General features: G+C 43.4%; 2 protein-coding genes across 5 annotated transcripts in view; one reads left to right on the forward strand and one right to left on the reverse strand.

Annotated features, from left to right (window-relative positions):
* Positions 1-17,827, reverse strand: part of FAM120A (family with sequence similarity 120A) — a 115,162-nt gene extending 97,335 nt beyond the window's left edge. For all 4 annotated transcript variants that reach the window (XR_002517709.2, XM_009189207.4, XM_003911994.4 and 1 more), the window contains exon 1: positions 17,108-17,827. Coding sequence is in view for 3 of the 4 variants with exons in the window: in XM_009189207.4 (XP_009187471.2) it covers positions 17,108-17,752 (645 nt within the window). In the remaining variant the exon portion in view is untranslated. The remainder of the gene's footprint in view (positions 1-17,107) is intronic.
* Positions 17,828-17,916: 89 nt separating this feature from the next.
* FAM120AOS (family with sequence similarity 120A opposite strand) lies at positions 17,917-22,703 on the forward strand. The gene is made up of 3 exons (XM_003911995.4): positions 17,917-18,420; positions 18,909-19,029; positions 21,490-22,703. Exons 1-3 carry the CDS (start codon positions 18,404-18,406, stop codon positions 21,574-21,576), a joined length of 225 nt encoding a protein of 74 aa, XP_003912044.1. The 5' UTR covers positions 17,917-18,403; the 3' UTR covers positions 21,577-22,703.
* Positions 22,704-24,658: the final 1,955 nt, after the last annotated feature.

A 24,658-nucleotide genomic window follows, 5' to 3' on the forward strand; every position in this document is an offset into this window, starting at 1 on the left:
TCCAGACATCTTTAATAGTTAAGTCTATACACTCTGTTAAGAGACACGAAAATGAAAGGAGACAGTAAGTGACCACTCCCTTCTTGGCTCACCCTCCCTCACTCCTCCAAGGAGATCTAGAAAAGGCAGCTTGTTCCTTAGATTCACACACGTTGGGAAGGAAGCTGGGCAGAGCTAAAACAGAGGCTAAAAGGAGGTGAGAGCCCAGCCCCGCCCACCTCCCTCAGCAGGGAGTGCAGAGACAGCCAGCACTCATCTCCTAGTTTCACAGGGTGGGGAACAACGCCTGGGTGAGAAGGGGCTGCTGGCCCACAGTGGAAGCAAAGGCATCTCACAAGAAGTGGCTTTCTAACCAAGACCTGAAAGGAGGGGCTGGCCCTGGGCAGGACCTTCAAGGAGAGTATCCATGGGGCATGGGCAGGGGACGTACAAAGGTCAGGAAGTGAGCCTGGCCTGTTGCCTGGACAGAGGGACCCACTGTGCTCCGACCCTGGGATCAAGAGGAAAAGTGGGGGATGATGAAGTCTGAGAGTAGCAGGGATCAGGTCTAATCTGGCAGCTTTCAAGTAATGCGGTCAGTGTTGTAAAACAGCAGGCAATATATTTCAAGAGCTGTAAAACGTTCATACTCTTTAACCCGGTAACCTCACTCCAGGAAATAGAGCCTAAGAAACCAATTCACTAAATAAACAACATTAGAAGCATAAAAAGGATCACGGTAGACTCCTAAGGGAAAAAAATAAATTACGGAGATAGACACAGTCACTACACTGGACTGTGGAGAAACAGAAAAAGCTTCAGGTAAAGTATTAAACAAAAGCATTTCAGAATACAATATCGTGTATACACAACTATATAAAACTTCGTTTGTGGTAAAAGGCTGCAAAGAAAAAGGCAAAGGCCAACATAGTTGTAATCAGGGTGGTTGAATTATGCTTTAAAAATTCCTTTTTAAAAGAAAAAAAACCTAACAAAAAGCTGAGGAAGTACTATTATAAACCATACCTACACTCTGGTCATCTCTCTGTTACAGCACTCCAGACAAACTACTGTTCTTTTACATGTATGTCTCTCCAAGAGGACAAGGGGCACAGCTTACGCATCTTTGTATCAAGGGTCTAGCTTGGTGCTGGCAGCCAGCAAGCACCAAAAAAAATTAAAAACTGCCCCAGTTTTGGTGTTGCATTTGATGGTTCCCCAAAGAGTCCTTAAATTAGCAAAGAAAACTAGTAAGATACAGTCTATTCAGTACAGGCCAATATCCAGTAGAACCTTATAAAACAAAGGTGGTAGCCGGGCGCAGTGGCTCACGCCTGTAATCCCAGCACTTTGGGAGGCCGAGGTGGGTGGATCACCTGAGGTCAGGAGTTCGAGACTAGCCTGGCCAAGATGGTGAAACCCCGACTCTACTAAAAATACAAAAAAATTAGCCAGGTGTGGTGGCTGGCGCCTATAATCCCAGCTACTCAGGAGGCTGAGGCAGGAGAATCTCATAAACCTGAGAGGTGGAGGTTGCAATGAGTCAAGATCAGACCACTGCACTCCAGCCTCGGCAACAAGAGTGAAACTCCGTCTCAAAAAAAAAGAAACAAAAAACCAAAAAAACAAAGGTGGCATGTGGGGCTTTTCACAATTACCTCCTTCCTCCACCCATAACAGAATCACCTATTTGCTCAGAACACTTGATTTTAGATTGGCATTAAAAAGCAAAGTGATTGAACTATTAATAATTCAGTACGACTCTAATTTGCAAATGATGAACAATACCATAATCCTTCCCAAAACCAGAGAGAGCATTAAACAAACATCTAACTGCTAGAATTTGTGTCCTAAAACAAAAAATAAAGGACCACACCCATGAACACAGCTTCATACCTGCAGCAAAGGTATGACCTCTCCCAAGCTGGCCTCAGCCCATCTTTCCTTTCTCAAGTCTCCTGAGTAAAGAGGGTGGGGGGGCGGGAGGGGGGCGTAAATCAGAGTCCATGCTCCAGCTCTGCCCCAGATACCCAACCTGCCAGGACAACCTCCCCAAAAACCAATGTAAAATCTCACAGATCTCTATATTCCTTCAACTTCTAAAATTCTAGAACTCTTCCCTCTCGTTAAAATTAATTGTGCTTTCATCTGAGGAGGTGCAACCTGGCATTAAAAACCACAAGAGTAACAGAGAGGATGTCCTTTTCCATGGGTGAATAATGGAAGTATGGAAGTGTAGTTCCGCAGTTACTCAATGGGGGAAATGGGCGGGGGGCGGGGGGCGGTGGTGACAGCAGATCTGGCAAAGAAAATCAGAAAAAACTCTGAATGAAAGAGTTAAAAGTCAATTGCCTAGGGGTGGTAGGAACAAGATGACTCTGCATTTGTCAAAACTCATTCAATTGTACAACACACAGAATAAACTTTAATGTATGCAAATGAAAAAACAAATCAACCAGGGTGTCAGGGGATGCCAGGGTAGAATGCAGACTGACAAATGTATACAATTGTATTACAAGATGTATGAAATAGCCTCACTGAAACTGCTTGAGTACCTGGGAAACAGTGTACTCCACTTGTGTAAGCATGCCTCCCAGAATCTGCATCAACAATTCTGAAATGACTTTGCAGGAACACTAGGGTTAAAGCAAATGCTATATGAGCCAGGTCCCCACTGTCAGAGAAACTACAAATAATCTGCAAAAGGAGAAGGCTAGGATGAACCTCATGGTGCTGGATTAGCCATGAGACATCAGTGAGAACTGGTATTCAGGCAAAAATGCACACATAGGTGGGTACAGAAACAATGGAAGATCTGGTGTCCACATAGATCTCCTCACAGGGGCCCCCAAGCAGCAGGAGCACCTGAAGCTGTCAGCTACGAGGGCCCAGACACAGACACACCCCAGCAGCAGGACCACACCAGCGCCCAGACCAAGGTTTCCAGGCACCTTCTCCATGACAAAGAACCAGGGCTTCTCTTTGGAGACAGCTGACACTGGAGCAGGAAAACACAAGGTGCACCGAAAGCATCTTGTAGGTCCAGAAAGCAAGGAAGTACTCCCAAAACAAAAGGATGGCATGTGTCACACGGGCCAACCCAAGAGAGCTCCCACAGCCAGAGCCAGGACAATGTGAGCAAGGATAAGGCAGAGCTGGATATAACCCCAAGTGAATTGATTATGACCCTAGAAAGAGGACAGGAGCCCATAATGATAAAAATAAATGATTAAATAAATGAAGGGAGAAGAGATACATTTTCCCTACAGAAAAATTCAAATAATACCATATAGTTTTCTCCCCAACAGGTAGAGTTTAACCCTCTCCCCTTTGAATGTGGGCTGGACTTAATTACTGCTTCCAAAGGATGAGGATGTTACAAATGAGTGAAAGGAAAACTGGTCACTACAGAGCAAACACCTGCAGACAGCTCCTTACCCAAGCAACCAAGGTTGGCATTGTCCAGTGCTAAGCCAAGTCAATGCCATGTGCCATGTGGGTGCTGAGAAGCGCCCTACACCTCTGGGCTAGTCTTCTCCCAAACACACAGCCATAATTTAATATAGAGAAAGCATCAGACAAACCCAAATTGGAGACATTCTATAAAACACCTGATTAGTACTCCTCAAAAGTGTCAAGATCACCAAAGACAAACAGAAGCTGTCCCAGAAGACAGGGGATGGAGGATACCAGAGGTCCTGACCAGAGTCCCGGAACAGAAGAGGACACTGGTGGGAAACAGATGGAATCCAAATGAAGTCCGTAATGAAGTTCACAGTAGTCTACCAAGGCTAGTTTCTTGGTTTAGATCACTGTGCCAGCTAGCAGGAAGTGAACATTCCCTGGAAGCTGAGTGAAGGATATTGGGGAAGTCTCTACTACCTTTGCAAATTTTCTATAAAATTATTCCAAATAAGTTCATTTTTCTAAAAAAAAAAAAGTCAATATTCTAGAAGACAAGACATCAGCTGAAAGACTATTTCAAACCACTTCATTAGATGAACAAAGTATAACAGACACGGGAAAAATAAATCCTGGCCTAAATGCAAGTTTCAAAAAGCCTATTATATAAAAACAGAAAACTTCCCACAGATAGTCCAGTTGAAAGAAACAGGAAAATCTACAGAGTATGGAATTTGGTTACCAATTAATTTATGAGTGAATAAATGCAGTCAAACTACTAAGAATATTCGTAAGAGGCCCAATATACAATTCCTTAAGATTTAAATCATGGAAAGTCTGGTTAAAAATCTGGTCAAGGATATGAGCAGGGGTAAAAAGATGATACAATGCAACGTTCGGGTGGGAATGGAAAAAAGATTCTGGGTTGCATCAAAATAACTTACGAGGCAGTTATTTAATTAAGAATAAACATTAAGTACCAGGCTGAAGCTTTGGGGATTCAGGGTCTGACAGACTTGAGCTCCCATGCTGTTCATCTGGTCTTCTGAAGCGCCTTCCTGTTTTCCCTTCTCCTCTACTAAGCTACTCTCTCACTCTTACGTATCTGCTTCTTCTCTTCCCTGGCCTTCCAACACCTGGCTTGGACTGGGCATAATATAATGAAATGTGTACTTCCAGTTCTTAATGTTAATTTCAGAAGTGAGTTAAAACTATTAAACACAATGTTGAGATTATTTCATTTTGAACCCCCTCGAAGAACAAAATGACGTAAAAAATTAAGCCCTGAAAACACTTACTTACAGGTAGCCCTTGAAAGGGGGTAAAGTCACTCACCAGAGGTAAATCAGACTTCGAACTATGAGCTGCCTCCTTACTGAAAGTCCCAGGCTAGTAGCCACTGAAAGTATCTGCCATTTCAAAAGCACCAGGCCTTGATTAATTTTTGTCAGGGCTACCATTTCCACTCTATCAAAATGCAAGCTTTGAGATCAAGGAAGTGAAACTCTCAAATTCCTTCTGTAAACAACCCCAAGGAGCATTCTGCTTCTCATCGCTTGTGAAGTGATGAGGGGGCCAGTGTCCAAAAGAACACTCTAACCTGGGGCAGCCGGCATGGGAAGCACAACACTTCCCAGCTTCTTCCTCCCTGTCTACTCCTCCCCAAGAAATGCGGTAGGTGTCATTAGTGTTAAGAAGTTTAAGAAGTGGCAAAAGGGCCCATTTCTGGTCTCAAGAAAGTACTCTGTACTTCATTTAAGATTATAATTTTATGCCACTCTAAATTTACCAAATATTCCTAGGTAAATCTTTTTATCTCATTAGATTTACATTTCATCATTAAAAAGGCAGATATATCAAAACTCAGGACTTTTACAAAGAATAATGACTAAAAAACTCCCAAGCTTACTTGGCAAGTATAATTGTTTATTAATTCTGAAGCACAGCTACGGGACGACCCCATAAGAAAAAAAACTTAACACTGTTACTTACTCCTAGTCTCCAGTGAAGAAACACTTCTACAATGAGGTTTGTGTCTCTGGCACCAGCTGGGTGAACTCCACTGCCTACTTTAACACTTTCTGTACTTCCATTTCTTCATCTGTAAGAATAATAGTATTCCTCTATCTCATAGGGTAGCTGCGATGATTAAACATACTACATGTAAACAGCTCAGAAGCATTCACAAATAATAAGCACTTGACAAATGTCAGTTCCTATGTACTTTTAAGGAAGCTGCGTAAAAAGGTTTCTTCATGCTTTTCACACAGGACCTGAAACGCTATGGGTTCTCATACATAGATTTTCTGACACTAGGAAAACACCGTTAACCTGGTTTTTCTTCAGAATAATTTTACACCCGTTCAGGCAGCGACATGACACATCCTCCAGCCCGCTATCTGATTCAGAAGATATAAAACAACCTGATCATAAGAGTGTATAGGTCCACCTAAATTATTTTGTTTTAAAAAACAACTACCACAAAGGCAGTTTGGGGCCTCTTCCCAATGGGCAGTCCATAGCTCTGAGGTGGGAAAAACTAACGCTGAAGCTTCTGCTCCCTACTCTAGTCCAACTAAAGAATGAGAACATTAAAAAAAGTCAACTCCAATTTGGTGGCAGAGTTTTGTTGCTGTTTGCAGGGCAATTTAAATGTTATGACACGTAGCAGCAATGCCTCTAAAAAGAACTCTCTTCAGGTAAGGCGAAATCATAGCTGAAAAGCTTATCTTACACATCTCGTTTAGAATAAATGAGAATTGGGTACGGCGATCTTAAAAACAAGGAAAACATTTCTTAAAATAAGGGAGTGGGACATGAAAAGATGCTCAGCTTCACTCATTATTACAGAAATATAAATCAAAACCACAATGAGACATGTATACTTCACACCCATTAGGATGGCTACTATTTACAAAAAAAGAAAGTAAGTGTCAACAAGAATATGTGGAGAAAAATATATCCCTTGTGCATTGCTGGTGGGAATATAAAACGGTGTGGCCTCTTGGGAAACAGTATGGTGATTCCTCAAAAAACTTAATACAGAACTACCCTATGATACAGCAATTACACTTCTAGGTTGAAAGAATGGGTCCGAAGAGATGTCAGTACACTCGTGTTCACAGCAGCACCATTCACAATGACAGAAAGGATGAAACCCAAGTGTCTATCCACTGATGAATGGATAAACCAAATGTGGTCTACCCAATACAACAGAATGTTACTGAGCCTTCAGTAGGAAATTCTGACACATTACAACACGTATTAACCTTGAAGACATTGTGTTAAATGCAATAAACCAGACACAAAATTACAAACACTGTACGATCTCATTATATGACGTTCATAGAGTACACAACTTCAGAGACAGAGGGTAGAATGGTGGTTACCAGGAGCTGGGGCACGGAAGGACTGGGGAGTTACAGTTTAGTGGGTACATAGTTTCAGTTTGGGATGAGGAAAAAGTTCTGGGGATGGATGGTGGTGGTGGTGGTGGTTAAACAACAATGTGAATATACTTAATGCCAATCTTAGTACTTTGGGAGGCCGAGGGTGGTAGGTCACTTGAGGTCAGGAGTTCAAGACCAGCCTGGCCAAGATGGTGACACCCTGTCTCTACTAAAAATACAAAAATTAGCCAAGTGTGGTGGCAGGCGCACACTGTAATCCCAGCTACTCAGGAGGCTGAGGCAGGAGAATCGCTTGCATTCGGGAGGCAGAGGTTGCAGTGGGCTGAGATCACACCACCACGCTCCAGCCTTGGTGACAGAGCGAGACTCCATCTCAAAAAATATATATATATATACACACACATATACACTTAATGCCACTGAACTATACATTTAAAAATGGTTAAGTTGGTAAATTTTATGTTACGCGTATTTTACCACAATTTTAATTAACAATAATAATAAACAGAAGGGTATCTCCCTGTCTTCTCAGAAGGCCTAGGTGCTTGGCTCCAAAATTAACTTCCTACTTATAAAAAGGGAGAGTTTTCCTTTTCCTTTGACTAACGACAAATAGCATGTATGTAATAGTTTGTATCTGCCAGGCTGTATCAAAGGGTGATACTTCTTTTTTGCTTTTGCAATCTCTTTTGCACACACTGCTTGTGATGTGATCACAGTCTGGTTCAATGGTTATTCAATAACACAGGTTAGGTGTCCTTTATTGAAACACTTAAGACCAGAAGTGTTTTGGATTTCAGGCTTTTTCAGGTTTTGGAATATTTGTTATTATGCTTACCAGTTCAACATTCTAAATTCAAAAATCAAAAATCAAAAATGCTCCAGTGAGCATTTCCTTTGTGCATCATGCTGGTGCTCAAAAAGTTTTGGATTTTGGAGCATTTCAGATTTGGGATGCTCGAATTGTAAAACTGTTTGATTTTTCCCTCTAAAAATATTAACAATAATAATAACAATAAAGGAGTGGATGTCATGAAAGAAATGCAAATTAAACTTTACAAACTTTAAAAATAAAAAAATAACATGATAAAAGGAGGAGACACCCACATAATTTGTATTCATAATCTATTTAGCCTACTCTAGTAATCTAATGACTCAGCTAAATCCTAGTAACATCATTCTTATTAATATATCATTCCAAAATATAAAACATAAAATTTCAATTTTCATAATTTAGGAAAAAGAACCTCAGGTTGATACTATTTATTTCAAGATAGTAACACTTGCAAACTCTTCATAGGTCCAGGAAATTAAAACATCTCATCCATGAAGCCCAGTGACCCCCTCCAACAGTCTGGGCTAGCTTGTTACTATTGTTCATAAATGTGCTCCAGCTCAGAGGATGAACGATGCACTTCAGACCTGTCAAGTCAACCCTCCAGCAATAAACCCTCTAGTATACTTCCCTGCACTAACCAGTAAAACACCAACATGGTAAATTCATCCTTTCAAGAAAGTTAATTGATTCTAGAGACAACTGAGAAAGGCCAAATGACTAGAGCACAAAAGTACTGTTTCTAAATCACGGATCCTAAACTCTATAATGCAGACTGATCATCACCTCTGCAAATATTGCAGTGGGTCAAGCTCAACTCTACACTTTTCCCTAAGATGCCTAGAAACAATGTGTGACAAAGCCAGGTATAACAAGAGGAAAGGTGGCTAAATGCAGCCCATTTCCCTAAGCGGTCACCCCTTTTATGCCCTCAACACATCTCCTAAGTTAAGAAGCATAAAAGGCTTATTCAAAGATAAAAGCTCTGCACCACGTGGCCAAGCTGACACCAGTGATTTTGGAATTAACTCTATGGGGACTTTAAAACTTCTGCTTCCTACCATCTTTCTGTCATCACACTTCCTTGCCTGTAACTGGTGATTCATATCCATTTATCAAATATTTTCTGAGCATGTACTACACACCAAGTGCCGTTCCAAGAGCTGGATAACAGGCAAGGTCTTCATCAGATTTACTTCTAGAGAAAACATAAAAATAAGCAAAAATGGGGACAGGCGCAGTGGCTCACGCCTTTAATCCCAGCACTTTGGGAGGCCAAGGCAGGTGGATCACAAGGTCAGGAGTTTGAGACCAGCCTGGCCAACATAGTGAAACCCCATCTCTACTAAAAATAGAAAAATTAGCTGGGCATGGCGTGTAATCCCAGCTACTTAGGAGGCTGAGGCAGAAGAATTGCTTGAACCCAGAAGGTAGAGGTTGCAGTCAGTCAAGATCGTGTCACTGCACTCCAGGTTGGGCAACAGAGTGAGACTTTGAATTTAAAAAAAAAAAAAAAAAAGCAAAAATGAAATAAATGGTGAACTATATGGAGACATTTAGAGAATTTAAGAATATTTTTATCTGAACTGTGATTCATTTAAATGCCTGGTTTGTTTAGAAAATTGTGCCTATAAATCTACTGGAAAGTAGTCTAATTTTTCAAATCCTAAAATCTCTCTTCTGCATATTACGCGATATTTGACATTTATTCCTACAGTGTAGTGCTTATTAAGGTTGCAATGTGTAATATGTGTTAATTAGTTTCTTCCTATTCATATAAATTTCAGAAAACTAAAATGAAGAACAATGTCGATCTAAATATGTTAGACATAGGAGGAAGTATACTTGTGTATATTTTGATTCAGAAAATTAAGTTGTGGTTTTGATTACTTTCTTCCTGGTATACTTGGACATCTCTATTGCAAACATTTATATGACTTTACAAAGGCATAAAGCTTAGAATTTTTTGATTTGCTCATACCAAAATTTCCTTACCTTGGCACTACTGGTATTTTGGGCCAGATTATTCTTTGCTATAGGGGCTGTTCTGTGCACTGTAGAATGTTTGGCAGCATCCTTGGCCTCCACCCAATAGATGCCTTCAGTTAACATCCTCCCCCAGCTGTGACAACCAAAAATGCCTCCAGGCACTGCCAAATGTCCCCTGCCAAATGTCTCAACTGTTAACCCTACTTGAGAGCCACTCACAGGTCTTCACTGAGTAAACATATTGTTCTACAGTATCAAAGAAAGTTCCAAACAAGAAAAAAAGGATTTAAATGAACCTCTTCAACCCAGAGGCTATAGGTTCCCTGAAGGTTTCCTTCCTTTCCTAATCTGTTCACTCCTCCAGGCCTGGGCATTAACAGGCACTCAAGCGTTTGCTGAAAGGAGAATTAATCACCATTGGGAACCAGTCAGAAAAGAGTGTATGAGAAATTTAAGATTAAAAAAAAAACAAATCTTAAGTAATGGCCATTGATCCAGATTTTGAAATAATTTGTCTGGCTATATAATGGAACGCAGCAAATAATTCTGATTAGAGTTGAGTGCCTATGGTAAGCATAAGGGGGTACAAGAGGAGTAAACACACAGTCCCTGGCCTCAAGGAGACTACAGGTGGCTGGGGAAGGTAAATATGCAGCTATGCAGGTGGTTGCAATACAACAGACTACAGAATGTCCACTGCAAACACACTATGCTGTGTGTGTATTCCCGGTCCACTTTTTCAAATATCAAGAGATTCCATGAAGAAGGCTGGCATTTGACATGGGCTTTGAAGTATAAGTAAAATTTTGATGAGCAAAAGTAGGACACAGTACTGTAGTTAAACAAGAGGGAATGACATACGCAGAAGCTGGATATTTCTTGGGGACATAGTGAGCAGTTGGGTTGGGAACATTTAAAAAAGTACAGTAGAGGGATTGTGAAACATGAAGTAAGGTCAAATGAGTTCAGGTCGCAGGAGGGTCTACAAGTCTGAACAAGGAATTTGGACTTAATGGTTTTGCTCAAGTCCCAACAGGAGAGTGACCTCCCTGAAGATGTGGCCGTCTACCCTGCCAAAGCTGTGCTAGATTAGTTCCACTGGGGAGCGGGGGTAGGTGCAGAGGCCATTCTGACTGCTACCTACAGGAATACAAAAGTGCAACAACAAGGAATTGACCTATAGTACATGCCTTGCATTCGATATTTCATTCTATTTTATTCTCTGTCATTTTTAAATAATGGCAAACATCCAATAATTTGGTTTCACAACCCACTAAAGGGTTTGCAAAGCATTTCTTAGAGCTTTTGGGTAAATATGGTGAATTCAAATGTTGGGGGTACCGGAAGAAAGGAAGAGTATAACAGTTAAGTAAGAGACTGCTGAGCCAGAATTGGCCTGGTGTGTCATTATTCTAGGGACTGGGAGGATGGGATGCTGGAATAGCAAGCATGACTCTATGGTGGTAGAAGGTGTAACTCTGAAGTGTGTGATCATGAAGCTCAAGCTCGTTATACTAAAAAGGAAGCCAACAGAATGGGAAAAGAGAAATGGCAGAAGGCAAGCAGGGACAGACGGTGGGAGTGGCAAGGGGCGACGGGGACACAGCGTTCAGAAGTGTTAAAGGTGGGGTCACTTTTCTCACTAATTATATAGTCCAAGCTCTGGAGTATCTAAAGTGCAATTAGAAATTCACTCCAGTTGCAGAATCAGGATGCCAGATTAGAGATGTGAATAGTCAGTGTCTGTGCTGATGGGACACAGTATAAACAATATATAAGTATGTAAAACCAGGTGCTGAAGTCTTTGAGGACAGCGAGGCTGTGCCTTGGAAATGGTGAGATGTTGAATAAACTTGTGGTTAGCACTCACCTCAAAAGATGTAACACTGAGAAGTACATAATAAAGAATATACCATGGAAGTGGCCAAGAGGATTGTGGCATTTAAGGAAACATCATATTGCAGTAACCCCAGGAAATGGAAGCATTTTGATCACTGAAAAAGGTTCAAGGAGGCAGACAGGAAGAGACAGAGTGGTTTTTGATAGGTTTAATTTTAAAGTTATAAAAAAAAGAAGGAAGAGATTTAGATGACCATGATAATTGTTGATAAAGATCAGTGCTCAAATAAATTGTTGGCACAAGAGCTGAAGCTAACTTAGAACCAAGTTTTCCTTCACTTGGCATTTTTAAAATGGAATAATTTTAAATAAAATCTGGGTTTCTGGCTTTCTTGCAAAGTCTGAAGGTCTGGCAATGTTGACTCTACGGCCCTACGTGGCTTTTAAAATGTGCATACCTTTGGCTCTACTGTATGTATATACCATGTGTACACCATCTGTCGGGGCTGGATAAATTATGGAATACTATTTAGGGACTGAAAAGATTTAGAGCTCTAAGTATAGACATGGAAAGACTTCTTACAAATAAAAAAGCAAACTGCTGAATAACGTATAGCGTGATCACATTAATGTGAAAAAATAGAACTATATTATAATAATATGTATTATATAACTTATGACATAAAATATATGGCCTACACAGTCACTGTGGAAAACGTATGGCAATTCCTTAAAAAGAAAAACAGAGAATTACCATATGACCCAGCAATTCTACTTCTGAGCATATACCCAAAAGAACCGAAAGCAGGAACTCGAACAGCTCTCTGTATACCATGCTCATAAAAGCATTATTCAGTCTCCACAATAGTGAAAAAGTGGAAGCAACCCAAGCATCCACCAGTGGATGAATGGATAAACAAAATGTGGTACACATACACAGTGGAGTATTATTCAGCCTTAAAAGTTAAGGAAATTCTGACACAATCTACAACATGAATGAATCTTGAAGACATTATGCTATGTGAATTAAACTAGTGACAAAAGTAGTACAATAAGAGAAATATATACAATGACTAGTTTGAGGTACAATATGGTCAGTTTTTAATCTTAAAAATCTTCCAGTCAATTAAAGGTCCTTAAGAATAAGATATACTGTCAGCGTTCAGGATCTACTGATGGCCATTTTTCTTCTGAATAGAAACTTTTCTTCTGAGTAGAAGCTTGGCTATTCCTATCCTAACTAGAAAACATAGTAGAAGCGGTTAGCTATCATAATTGACCTGAGGGTGAATTGTAGGTAGGCACACCCACAAAGTATTCTTACACAAAGAAGCTGAACTTTGACTTTAGCACTCCACTTCCGTCTTGAGGTTACTAATGACTTGTCCCCAGATGTCACTTAATCACTAGATCCTGTTTTTTCGCATGTAAAATGGGGTAACAAAGCACTCTGAGGATTAAATGAGATGGCATATGTGAGAAAGGACCTAGCAAGGACCTGGTCTGATACCATTCTCTCCCCCATCAAGTATACATGAAGAGAAATCATCTCTAAATACAAACATGTAATTATGCTAACCACGAAAATTCTAAACCATAGTCTAACCTCACATTCTTCCACTGACTTAAAGCATGAACGCCATTTTATGTAAGAGCATTATTTAACAAAACTCCAATGGAAGCAAATTCAGAAGATCTGAAGGACTTCATTATAAACCCTTACACTGATACCACAAGTCATATAGCAGAAACATTTATGAAAGCTCCAGTGACCAAGATTTTAAAATAAACATAAGTCATTTACTGAAGTTTCAAAGGTTATAATGACCCAAAGCACACAAGAGGAAACTGTCCAAGTAACTAGCTAAAACCAAGTTCAAATTAGGCTATTTCAGGACCTATCCAAAACTAGTCAATACACAGGCCAACGTATTATTATTATTTTCATTGTTCTGGCTCTCCTTCCACGTAGACCAACTTCTAATGGTTAAAGAAATACAATTACTACTACTGAACAAAAAATACAATTATTACTCTGTAAACGAAATAAACTCTAAGTCAAAAAAGATTTCTCCTGGCCGGGCGCAGTGGCTCACACCTGTAATCCCAGCACTTTGGGAGGCCGAGGCGGGTGGATCACGAGGTCAGGAGCTCAAGACCAGCCTGGCCAAGATGGTGAAACCCCGTCTCTATCAAAAACACAAAAATTAGCCGGGCATGATGGCAGGCATGCCTGTAATCCCCGTTACTAGGTAGGCTGAGTCAGGAGAATCGCTTGAACCCAGGAGGTGGAGGTTGCAGTGAGCCAAGATCACGCCACTGCACTCCAGCCTGGGCAACACAGTGAGACTCCATCTCAAAAAAAAAAAAAAAAAAAGATTTCTCTAAGCAAGGGTAACAAGAAATTATGCCCCTCCGCCAATTTACGAAACACGAGAAAGCACCAGTAAGATGCTTAAAGTTTTCATAAATGTCTCATTTACCCAATATTATATATACTGAAGTGTTCATGTCAATTCCTTTGCCAGTGGTTTTTACTTAATTTAAAAAAAATTACCATACGATAAAATTAACACATTTACTTTGGATGAATCATTTTGATTTTAATGTATGGTAGCATCACCACCATCAGAATACAGAACAGTTCCATCACTCCACAAAGCTCTCTCCTGCTGTCCCCTTAATGTGTACATCCTTCCTCTCCTCTACTCTCAGCATCACTGAATTGGTCCCCATCACTATAGTTTTATAATCATCCCTTTTGAACCTGGCTTCTTTCACTCAGTATAAAACCTTAATTAAAGATTCATGCAAGTTGTTACCTACACCTTCCTTACTATTGCTAAGCAGCATTCTATAGTATGGCTATACAGTAGTTTAACCATTCACTTATTAAAAGATATTTTGTTTCCACGTTTTGGCTATTATGATTTAAGCTGCTATGGACATTTGAGTACGAGTTTCTGCGCAAACAAAAGTCTTCATTAGGAAAATACCCAGGAGTGGAATTGCTGGATGGTATGATAAATGTATGCTTAACTTTATAAGAAACTGTCACTGTTTTCTGGGGTGGCGGTGCCATTCTGCATTCCCACAAGCAATGTGTAAGGATCCAGTTGCTCAGCATTCTTGCTAGCACTTGGTATTGCTCAAATTTTTTTCTCTTTTAGCCATTCTAATAGGCCTGTAGTGATACCTCATCATGGTTTTAAACCTTTTAACCATTTTATGGGTATATTTTATTAAATGGTATACGCTGTTTCAATCCCTTAAACAGAGAATGCTGAATATTAATTTTTATGACTCAAAATCATCCTTATAGAATACACATTGTACTACCCTCAGGGACTACTGAAGTACATAGGGTTGTTTTCCTTTTCTTAAAATAGCCCCAGAATTATGTTTGCTTTTTATAGCTTTTTAAATCTTCACTCTTGTTGTCACTTCTTGCTATTAATGGTGCTCCTGCCTCTGGCAGACTCTCCTCTTCACCCTCTTCTCAAGCTGAGTTTAGAAAATAGATAACCAAGCTTGTTAGAATTACATCTAAAAAGAGAGCAGTCCGTGAGTGAGAGAGCTTAAAAGGATTTTTCAGTGAGGAAAGTAAAGGCACCCCCCCACGCCCGCCAACCCCCACAACATTGTACCCAAACTTCCTGACATCTTGCTTGGTTGCTGAGAAATTTCTAGTAGCTAAATCTCTCAGGCACTTTTCAAAAAAGTAAGGTTGCCAGCTAAGAGACCACCAAGTAATCGAGTCATTACAATATTCATTTTGTGCAATTTACACTATAATATGATCCTAGCTCAATAATTAAAAGCTTAGCAAAAGCAAAATATAGACAAAATTATCCCGTGTCCAGAAACCTAAGTGAAAAAGACGATCTTAAATGGAGCTTAAATCTAGTTTCCAAACACTTACACATTGGTCTGAATTCTGAGCACCTACTAGGTGTGCGAGGCATTCAAAGGGGTGCAAAGATAAAGAAACTGTAGAATTAAAAAGAACTCAACAGTTCTTTAAAGATACAGTGACCATATGCATACACACTGATTCTAATCCTAAGTAATATTCACAGTGTTCCCTTGAAACTCGCCTGACTAGTTAAGTAGATAGCTGTGCGGTTACCAAAGGCAAGTAAGTGCAGCCCATCCTGTCTTTTAAGTAGTCTTTTCCATCTCTGAACAAGACCAAACTTTGAACACTTTTACGCTCTATTAGGAAGATGGATCGCTTCAGACAAATGGCAGCACCTTACTTCCCTGAGCGCCCCAGGCTCCGATTCAGAAATTACTAGGCAGGCACTTCCTCTCACCCGAACTTCCCTGAGGAATGGCAGCTGTGTGTCTGCCAGGCGCAGGGGCCAATCGGGACTCTGCCGGCCGCCTCCACCCACGACTTAAACACCATCTCACCAATTGCAACCGGATCGTGGGTGGGACTTCCGCTATCATTTGAGGCTTAACTACCACCATCTCGTCGCGGGCACCGGGGGCAACCGCGAAGACAGAATTTCACAAACTTTCAGCTCCAGCAGTTTCAAGGAAATGTCAAAGAATGACAAGATGGAAGGCAGAGTGGCGAGAGCTAAGACACCAAAAAGGCCCCCAAAATTTGTTTTCAAGAAAACCAATGAAAAAAGCAAGCAATCAGAACGTGAAGTCCAGGATCATGTCTGTGCTTATCTCCACAGTCACTGCTGGGTCCTGAAGTTCTCCTCTGGCCCAGTGCCAGCTGCGGAACCCTCTGCCAAAGGGCCAGAGGAGGCCGGTGATGTAGAGCTCTGATTACCCACCCGTCAGGGCGCCGCTGAAGGTCACTGAATACTTACTGTGCACCCGAAAAATAAATCCTGCGAGTTCACGCCCCGCGTAGCTCGCCCCCTGACTTTGAAGGACTCCTTTCGCATGGGATCTACAAAACCGAACTGCCTTAAAGACCTCTTTCACACCGACGTGAAGTCACAGAACTGACAAATCCCATCCTGTCAAAGTGCACGGTTCTTTGAAATCTAACACAAAAAGTCATAGAAAGATTCTCTAAACACCCTGTACTAAGAGGAACACGGACAGGGCACTGCGTTCTGAAGTAGAGGCCAGGGCACTGGCCCTTAGACACGTCTCTCTGTCACCGGGCTAACAGCATTGGCAAGGGCGGCGGCGGCGGCGGCAGTGATATCTGCAGCCCCCGAGGGCCCTGGCGAAACCCCCTCTATTACTCTGTATCCTGCTTGCTTCCAAGATGAACCTGTTGCTGGGAAAGAACAGGCTAAATTAGAAAAGGGAGTCATATTTTGTCAAAGTTGAAGGTGAGTGATAGCCTGCCCGCCTCCATAGGACGGGAAAAACTAAGGATATTCGGGATGATGACACTGCCGCCTCCGAATTCTGGTCCGGTGCTCTCTCCCAGCCCTCAGGTGTCCCCACGCGGCCGTGGACCCCGAACAGGGACAGCTGGAGGCGGGCTTGGGCAGCGCGCGGCCTGCACCCGCGGCCATCCATCTTGCGGCCCGGCCCGGCTATCCCGAGCCAGGGCAGGGGGAGCTCGCTGCCCCCAGCGCCGCCACGGCCGGGCGACATTCTGTGCCCTGGGAAGGGGCATAGGGGTGCGGCGCGGCCCCGGTCCCCGGCCCGCCCGGATCCCCGGCCTCACCTTGACGTGGAAGCGGATGAGCGCCAGGCGGATGCAGTGGGCCATGCAGACGGGCGGCAGGAACCAGACCTTGGGCGGCGGGGTGCCCTTGTTCTGGACATGGCTGACGATCTGCTGTGCCGTCTGGCGCTCGTTGCCCTGCCGCTTGACCCACTCGTGCAGCCGGGCCTTCTCGAGCGCGCCGTTGAAGAAGACGAAGAGCTCGATGTTGCCGCCGAAGCAGGCCTTGGCCAGCGCCGCCAGGTAGCCAAGCATGTGGTTCCACTGGCCGCCGCTGACCCAGTCGGTGTAGAAGCCACCGTAGAGGCGGTGCAGGCAGTTGTCGGCGTCCACCAGCAGGCGCAGCGGGGTCTGCGGGGGCCGCTGCCGCCCGCCGCCCACCAGGCTGCCCCGGGCCAGCTTCTGCAGCTCCACCGGCACCACGGCGCTCGGGCAGTGCTTCTCGATGTAGTCCTGGAAGCCCTGCACGCCCATGGCGGCGGCGGGGGCGCGGAGCACTGGAGTGCGGGCAGGGGGAGGCAGCGGGGGCCGGGGCAGTGGAGACCGTGTGCCCCTCGGAGCGGAGCAGGCAGACGGGCAGGGGCAGCAGCCTCCTAGGGACTGGGGGCGGGTCGGGGGCGCGCTCATGGCCGCCGCGGCCGCCATGTGCAGCCGCCTCCCAGGGCCATGTCTGGGGAGGGACCTGCCGCCGCCACCCTTTGCACTTCAGGCCAGGCCGAGCCAGGCTGAGGGGCCAGAGGCAGGAGACGGAGGCAGGCGGCAGGCGGGTCCACCGGCACTGGACGCAGGCACGCCTGGAGGCACCGGCGAAGCAGGCAGAGAGGCGGCGCCGGCGGGACGCGGTTCGGGGCTCCCGGAGGCGGCTGCGGCGGAGGCGGAGGCCGGGAGTCGGGCCGGGGCGGGATCCAGGGGGCGCCTGAGCCGGAGCAGGCCGCGCCTGGAGGCCACAGGCCGCTCGCCCGCCTCAGGCCCGTCGGCCGCCGCTCCCCTCCTGGCGGCCTGTTCCCCGCAGGACCAGAGAGGCCGCCGCCGCCCGGCGGTACTCCGGCGAGGGGAAGCCGCGAAGCAGGTCCTGGGGAAGAGCTCGCCTGCTCCTGAGGGAAGCGGTGATAAGATGGAGCTTTGAGGGTGAGCCGGAGGCCGAATCACTCTGCTCGTCGGGACGCAGCCTTTCTAACGCCACGGTGGGCTCGCACCGCTCTGGGCCTGCTGCCCACACTGACTGCGGGGTCCGGGGGAGCGGGATGCTGGCCGGCCGCGCCGGGCTTCTTGGAAAGAGCAGGAAGGAGCGCGAGAATGCAGTTCCGCGGCAGGTGCTCATCCCAGCAGCTTCGGGCTCTCGGTTGTAGTGGTTTTTACACCTATGACAAATGACATGGCCAAACGCACCATAATGTCTGAAGGTACAGGTAGTCCTAAGCGCCTGCTCGTCACGGAAGAGACTGTCTTGAGAGCACAGGTCTGTTGCAGCGTGGAAAGCCTGCGTTCCCACTGCGGAATGGCCAGGCTGAAACGTGCGCCTTTGCAGTGGCTCGCCCTGCCCTTCTTAGGGAGAGCGATTTAAATCTTGTTGGTTTAGTAGCATCTTCTGGAAGGAGGTCGTTTACGTAAATTCTGTTCCTAAGCTCTGTCGTAATTGCTTCTAAAATGAGGTTGATACTGTATGTATATTAGGCTTGCATAAAACATTTTCAAAAAGAGATTAATGCCTTTCAGAATATAAATTTAGAAACCCAGCACTCAAAGTTTTAAAGTGCCGCTTTTACTTACTTTCACCTCTCCATCTGTTCTTTTTCTGGAGAAACCTCTGTAGAGGAGCAGGATGCAACCGACAGGCTGTGGCCGGACAGCCGCTACCCAGCACATGGAGCCTGCACGCGCACGATTTGGTCAAAGAAGCCCCCATACTCCCGGTGAAAAAGGCAAGTTTGATTTTTCTGCTTTCTTTTCTGATAGCCACGTCAGATACAAGCCAGTATCATATATACATAAATTAAATGCTGCTGGTATTTTAAGAAGTTATATTTAAAAACAGACTGACAAGTTATGCCACTCACTTAGGCATCAAATTAGTCACAAAGCCAAGATGACATGTTATCTAGAAATAACACAGGCCAGGTGCGGTGGCTCACGCCTGTAATCCCAGCACTTTGGGAGGCCGAGGCGGGTGGATCATTTGAGGTCAGTAGTTCGAGACCAGCCTGGTCAACATGGTGAAACCCCGTCTCTACTAAAAATGCAAAAATTAGCCGGGCCTGGTGGTGTGCGTCTGTAATCTCAGCTACTCGGGAGACTGAGGCAAGAGAATTGCTTGAACCCGAGAGGCAGAGGTTGCAGTCAGCACAGATGGCGCCACTGCACTCTCTAGCCTGGGCATCAGAGCTAGATTCCATCTCAAAAATAAATAAATAAATAAAAGAAATAATACAGTTAGCCATTAAATAATAAGGCAAAATCCAGAAATATCCAAATTTCCTTCTATAACCCAAGGCAGGTTCACAAGGTGAGGAGTAGTAGTTTTTAATCACTTGTATTTTCATTCGTAGCATTGCATTCCATGTATTTACCCTTTCTTTAAATACTCTTGCTTTTAATTTTTAAAAATGCATTAGTACGGCCGGGCGTGGTAGCTCACGCCTGTAATCCCAGCACATTGGGAGGCTGAGGCGGGCAAATCACAAGGTCAAGAGATCGAGACCATCCTAGCCAACATGGTGAAACCCCACCTCTACTAAAAACACAAAAATCAGCTGAGCGTGGTGGCGCACACCTGTAGTCCTAGCTACTCGGGAGGCTGAGGCAGGAGAATCGCTTGAACCCGGGAAACGGAGGTTGTAGTGATCACGCCACTGCACTCCAGCCTGGCAACAGAGCGAGAGTCCATCTCAAAAAAAAAAAAAAAAAATGCTAGTGCCAGTATCTGAAATTCTGGAAATAAATTTATTTTCACCTTATTACATTGTAGAGTTCTAAGGTTCTGGAGTCAGGCCCCCAGCATCTGTCTTATGATAAGTCTGTGCCGTTGCAAAAATATTTACCCTGTTTGAACCTTGGATTTTATCATCTGTAAAATCAACATATTAATAGTACTTAACCTCCCAGGTTGTTTTAAGGATTAAATCAGATAATCTGTGTGCCTACCACACAACAAATGCTCAATAAATGTTGACTTTTGTAGTTATTTCCAGAAACTGTATTTGTCTAGACTTATACTCGAGAACATAGACCAGTTATTGTACTTTTGGAAAGTTTAAAATTCATTATTGTATCATAACACATAAAACTCAATTCTTAGTTGCCCTATTTAGCTGTGTGTTCTTTTTTTAAAAAAAAAAAAAAAAAAAAACACTTTTTTTGTTGAGTAACTATTGATGGCAGGCAAAATATTTAGCTGACAAACACTTATATACTCTGCATTCTCAGCTCAAATTCGGGGGTTGTTTGAAGTTAAATTGCTTAAATGTTGAGGTAAAAATAAACATTTGTGTTTAAAATTTAATAAAAAGTTATGTCTTCTTGGGGGTCACAATATGACAATAATTGGGGACTTTTTCTTTTTCTATTTTATATTTATTTTATTTATTTTTTGCCCCCCAAAATGGGGTCTTGCCCTGTTGCCCAGGCTGGAGTACAGTGGTGTGATCTCAGCTCACTGCAACCTCCCTCTCCCAGGTTCAAGTGATCTCCTGCCTCAGCCTGTAGAGTAGCTGGGATTACAGGTGCACACCGTCACACCTGGCTAAGTTTTGTATTTTTAGTAGAGAGGGGGTTTCACTATGTGGGCCAGGCCAGTCTTGAGCTCCTGACCTCAAGTGATCCACTTGCCTCTGCCTCCCAAAGTGCTGGGATTACAGGCGTGAGCTACCGCGCCCGGTCTAATATCTTTAATTAATATTTTACTAAGGGGAGGTGTCTAACCACCAGCAATAACAGATGAGTTTCCAGTTTTTCAAATAAGGTAATAAGAGACCTTGATCCTGCCCATGTAATCGTTAGCATATGTTGGGAGACCAGCAGGCTGGAGCTAAGCAGGGAGTCTGTGAAGAGAGCAAATTAATCCACACTTGGGATTCTAACCTATAACGTTTACCTAGCACCAGCCCTGTTAATTAATTATCAATTTTAATTACCCAGAAGAACACACACATCTGTAGGCCTGCTTCATAAATGGTAGATCAGTAACTGACCACACTGCAGCAGTGTGTCAGCAGTTGCGAAGTGTTTTGATCTTCAGGCTCTGCTCTCTCTCTAGTAGTGTGAGTTAGCAGTAGCAGAGTATAGGAGAGCTCCACGGAGATCCATATTCGGACTCTGGAGACCATGACAAAATACATTTCATATTCCAAACTAATATGTAAACTGCCTGTTTTTTTTCTTTTCAGATTTCCAGAAGCTGTTCTGTCAATGACAAAGTCTCGAGGAAAACCACAAAACCACCAACACTAAGATCATTCTTGAGTCCACTTTGAGAAACTAGGGTCAAATTCTGCAGAGGCATTCAAGGGAACAGGATACCACCCTAATGCCCACTGTGTGAAGGAAAATGCTCTATTCACTATTCCTCAGCTTCTGCTTCTGGTTTCAGAGTTCTCTCTATATTGGAGGGTGTTTTAAAGCTAGAGTGGTCTTTATCCACTTCTATTAACACATCTGAATGTGAAGGTCAAGAGGAGAAGGTGACATGTCCTAAGTCAGAGTAGAGTGAATAAGAAAGTAAGACAAACAGCGACTGAGTCCCTGGTGTATACTGGGCATTGGCAAGCTACTGGGGATATGGAGATGAAGAAAATGTAATCCCTTCTTCAAGGAGCCCAATCTACCAAGGTAGACAGACATATAGACAAATAGATTATATACTTGCATAGAAAAAAGAAAGAGGAGAAGGGGATCAGTGTGATCTGTGTAACTAAGTACCCTGTACAACCCTCTTGGCCACAGATCATATTGCCCTTTATAGCGGGGATGGTAATCCCATCTCCGAATTCCACATGTACTTTGCAGGCAGACCACACCCATGTGTGGGTCCTGACTCTACCATTTATAAACAGCATCACTTTCAGCAATTGTCAGCCCTCCAAGCTAGGGTCATTGTCAATAGGGATACTGCCTCCCAAGCATCAGAACACCAAAGGAGACCGTGTGGGTAAAAGCAACCAACACTGCCCTGGCGGTTCATAGGTGCTTAGAGTTTCCAGCTTTCACTTTCAGTCTAATGCAGCACTGCCTGCTTTTTGTTTTTTTGTTGCTTAGTTTGTTTTTTTCTTACCGTGTTCACCACACTTGTGTCCAAATAGCTTTGGGCTGATGCAAAAGTATCTATGTGGAAGAGAGAAGGAAGAGTTGTTCTCATGGAGGGCCTTCAGATGAGTGCTAAAGACTCTAGGCAACTTTCAAAGAGGCTTCTCAAGCAGGGTGGGCAGTGGGAGCTGCTATGGAATCAATGGACAAACATTGACAGGGACTGCTTTGAAAGACAGTACTCAGTTGAGTATACTCTGTTAAGGGCTAAAACTTTATAGTCAGCCCTTAAACACTGCCTGATGGAATCTTCAGGATCATATTTTGAAGTAAACTATATTTTACAATGTGATATAAATCAAATGAGTTTTTTTTTTTAATTAGGAATTTCCATAAGTACAAAGCCATTTTAAGGTGTACATTTTAGAGACTAGCTATTATTAAGCGGTCTGTGCATTTGTGTAAACCATAAAGATGTTTCCAGAGGAAGCAAGTCTCATACCAGAATATGAAAACGCCCCAGCCCCAGGCTTGAGTAGCCTAGATCACATGAAGCTGACTTCCTCTGAGGAGTCTAGGACCTCAGATATAGGTGGGAGCACACAGTCACCCTTCTGGAAACAGCTAAGACTTGCAGCTCAGGCCTGTGACCTTGCTGATGACAAAGGAAGAGGTCAGGGTTGACTAGAGCTCCAGAAAGAATGCAAGTGCGTCTGGAAGGCAGGAAGAAAGTTACTGCAATACTTTATCCTCAGGGTGGAACGAGAGTCTGGGAAAGCTGTGCCCACTTCCCCATTCCTCCCAGGTCCCAGGTGTATAAGGAGAGTTGGCCCGATCTGGGAGCTAAGGGACCTGAGACATCTACTGCATCAGTGCACTCAGAAATGAGGCTTTTGGCACAGTTATTCATGAGACATCAGCCTATCATATAAAACATGCCTCCAGTTTGGTTAAACTAGGAAGCACTATATAACATTTTAAAATCAGTTACATGTCACTGATAAAAGACTTAATATTACCCTGACGTTATTTTTCTTGAGGCAACGTAAAACCCATTGTCTACAAAAAATCCAAAAATTAGCCAAATCTGGTGTGCACCTGTAGTCCCATCTGCTCAGGAGGCTGAGGTGGGAAGACTACTTGAGCCAAGGAGGTAGAGGTTAGAGTGAGCCCAGATCATGCCACTTGCACTCCAGCCTGGGCAACAGAGTGAGGCCCTGTCTCAAAAAAAAAAAAAAAAAAAAAAAATGAATTTATGAAAGTTTGGAGAATCAAGAATAAGACTGGGTGAGAACTAAGAATGACAGGTACTTTTAACAATACAGCTGGGGTGTTGTTGATGACATGAATGAACCCCAATCTTACTGTAGTCATTTGCTCAAGATTCAAAGTCATGAAAAAGTAGAATGGACCAAACTTAGGTACTAAGAGTCCCCAGCCCAGCAGTGAAAGCAGTATATAGTTCCTTTGACTTTAATATGGGGAGACAGGTTCCTGGATTGACAAATCTAATCAAAAGTAGACACAATTTTTTTTTTTATTTTTTCTCAGACCTCTCAGGGATGAATATATACAATTTCTGAGAAAGAAACCTAAGTACCTTTAGGAAGGGGAAAGGAATGCTGAATATCCCTAAACAACAAGTTTATCGCATATTTGGTAAGACTTACTATACCCTATCCTGGAAGATAGAAGATACCCTGCCCTTAGAAGACAGAGACTGTGAAGCTATGCCTTCTGAATCTTAAGCCACTCTTTAGGTAATGAATCCCTTCATAGTCCAAACATCTCAAGAACTCTCAGTTTGTACCATTTGCCTTTTATTTTCCATTTATTTAATACCACAAATTCACTTTATTATTATGAAGCCAATATCTACATCTTCTCACAAAGATTCTCATGAGAAACGCAGAAACTCCTTACCAGCCTCAAAACGTACTGTGACATTTCCATAACCTACAGGTCTAGAAATCCTATGCCAAATATGGTTAATCTGTTTGCTGAGAAGGATGTAGAACTGGAACCCTCATACACTGGTGGGAAAACAGTCTGGAACTTTCTTAAAACATTCTGGTAAATGGGGCCCCTGCAAGCTAGAAAGTGTGGCTATAATCCCTGGCTTTTTTCCTTTTTTAAACTTTTTCTCTCTCAGTCCTGACCTAAAGATGACCCTAGTCAGGCCGGGCACGGTGGCTTACGCCTGTAATCCCAACACTTTGGGAGGCCAAGGCGGGCGGATCACCTGAGGTCGGGAGTTCGAGACCAGCCTGACCAACATGGAGAAACCCTGTCTCTACTAAAAACACAAAATTA

The sequence above is a fragment of the Papio anubis genome, chromosome 13 (assembly GCF_008728515.1).
Source record: "Papio anubis isolate 15944 chromosome 13, Panubis1.0, whole genome shotgun sequence".
NCBI lineage: Eukaryota > Metazoa > Chordata > Mammalia > Primates > Cercopithecidae > Papio > Papio anubis.

What these genes read in the sequence shown, in the direction of transcription:
- FAM120AOS (XM_003911995.4), top strand. An exon ending in CCATACTCCCGGTGAAAAAG is followed by an intron (nt 19,030 to 21,489) that starts GCAAGTTTGATT and finishes TTTTCTTTTCAG; the next exon opens with ATTTCCAGAAGCTGTTCTGT.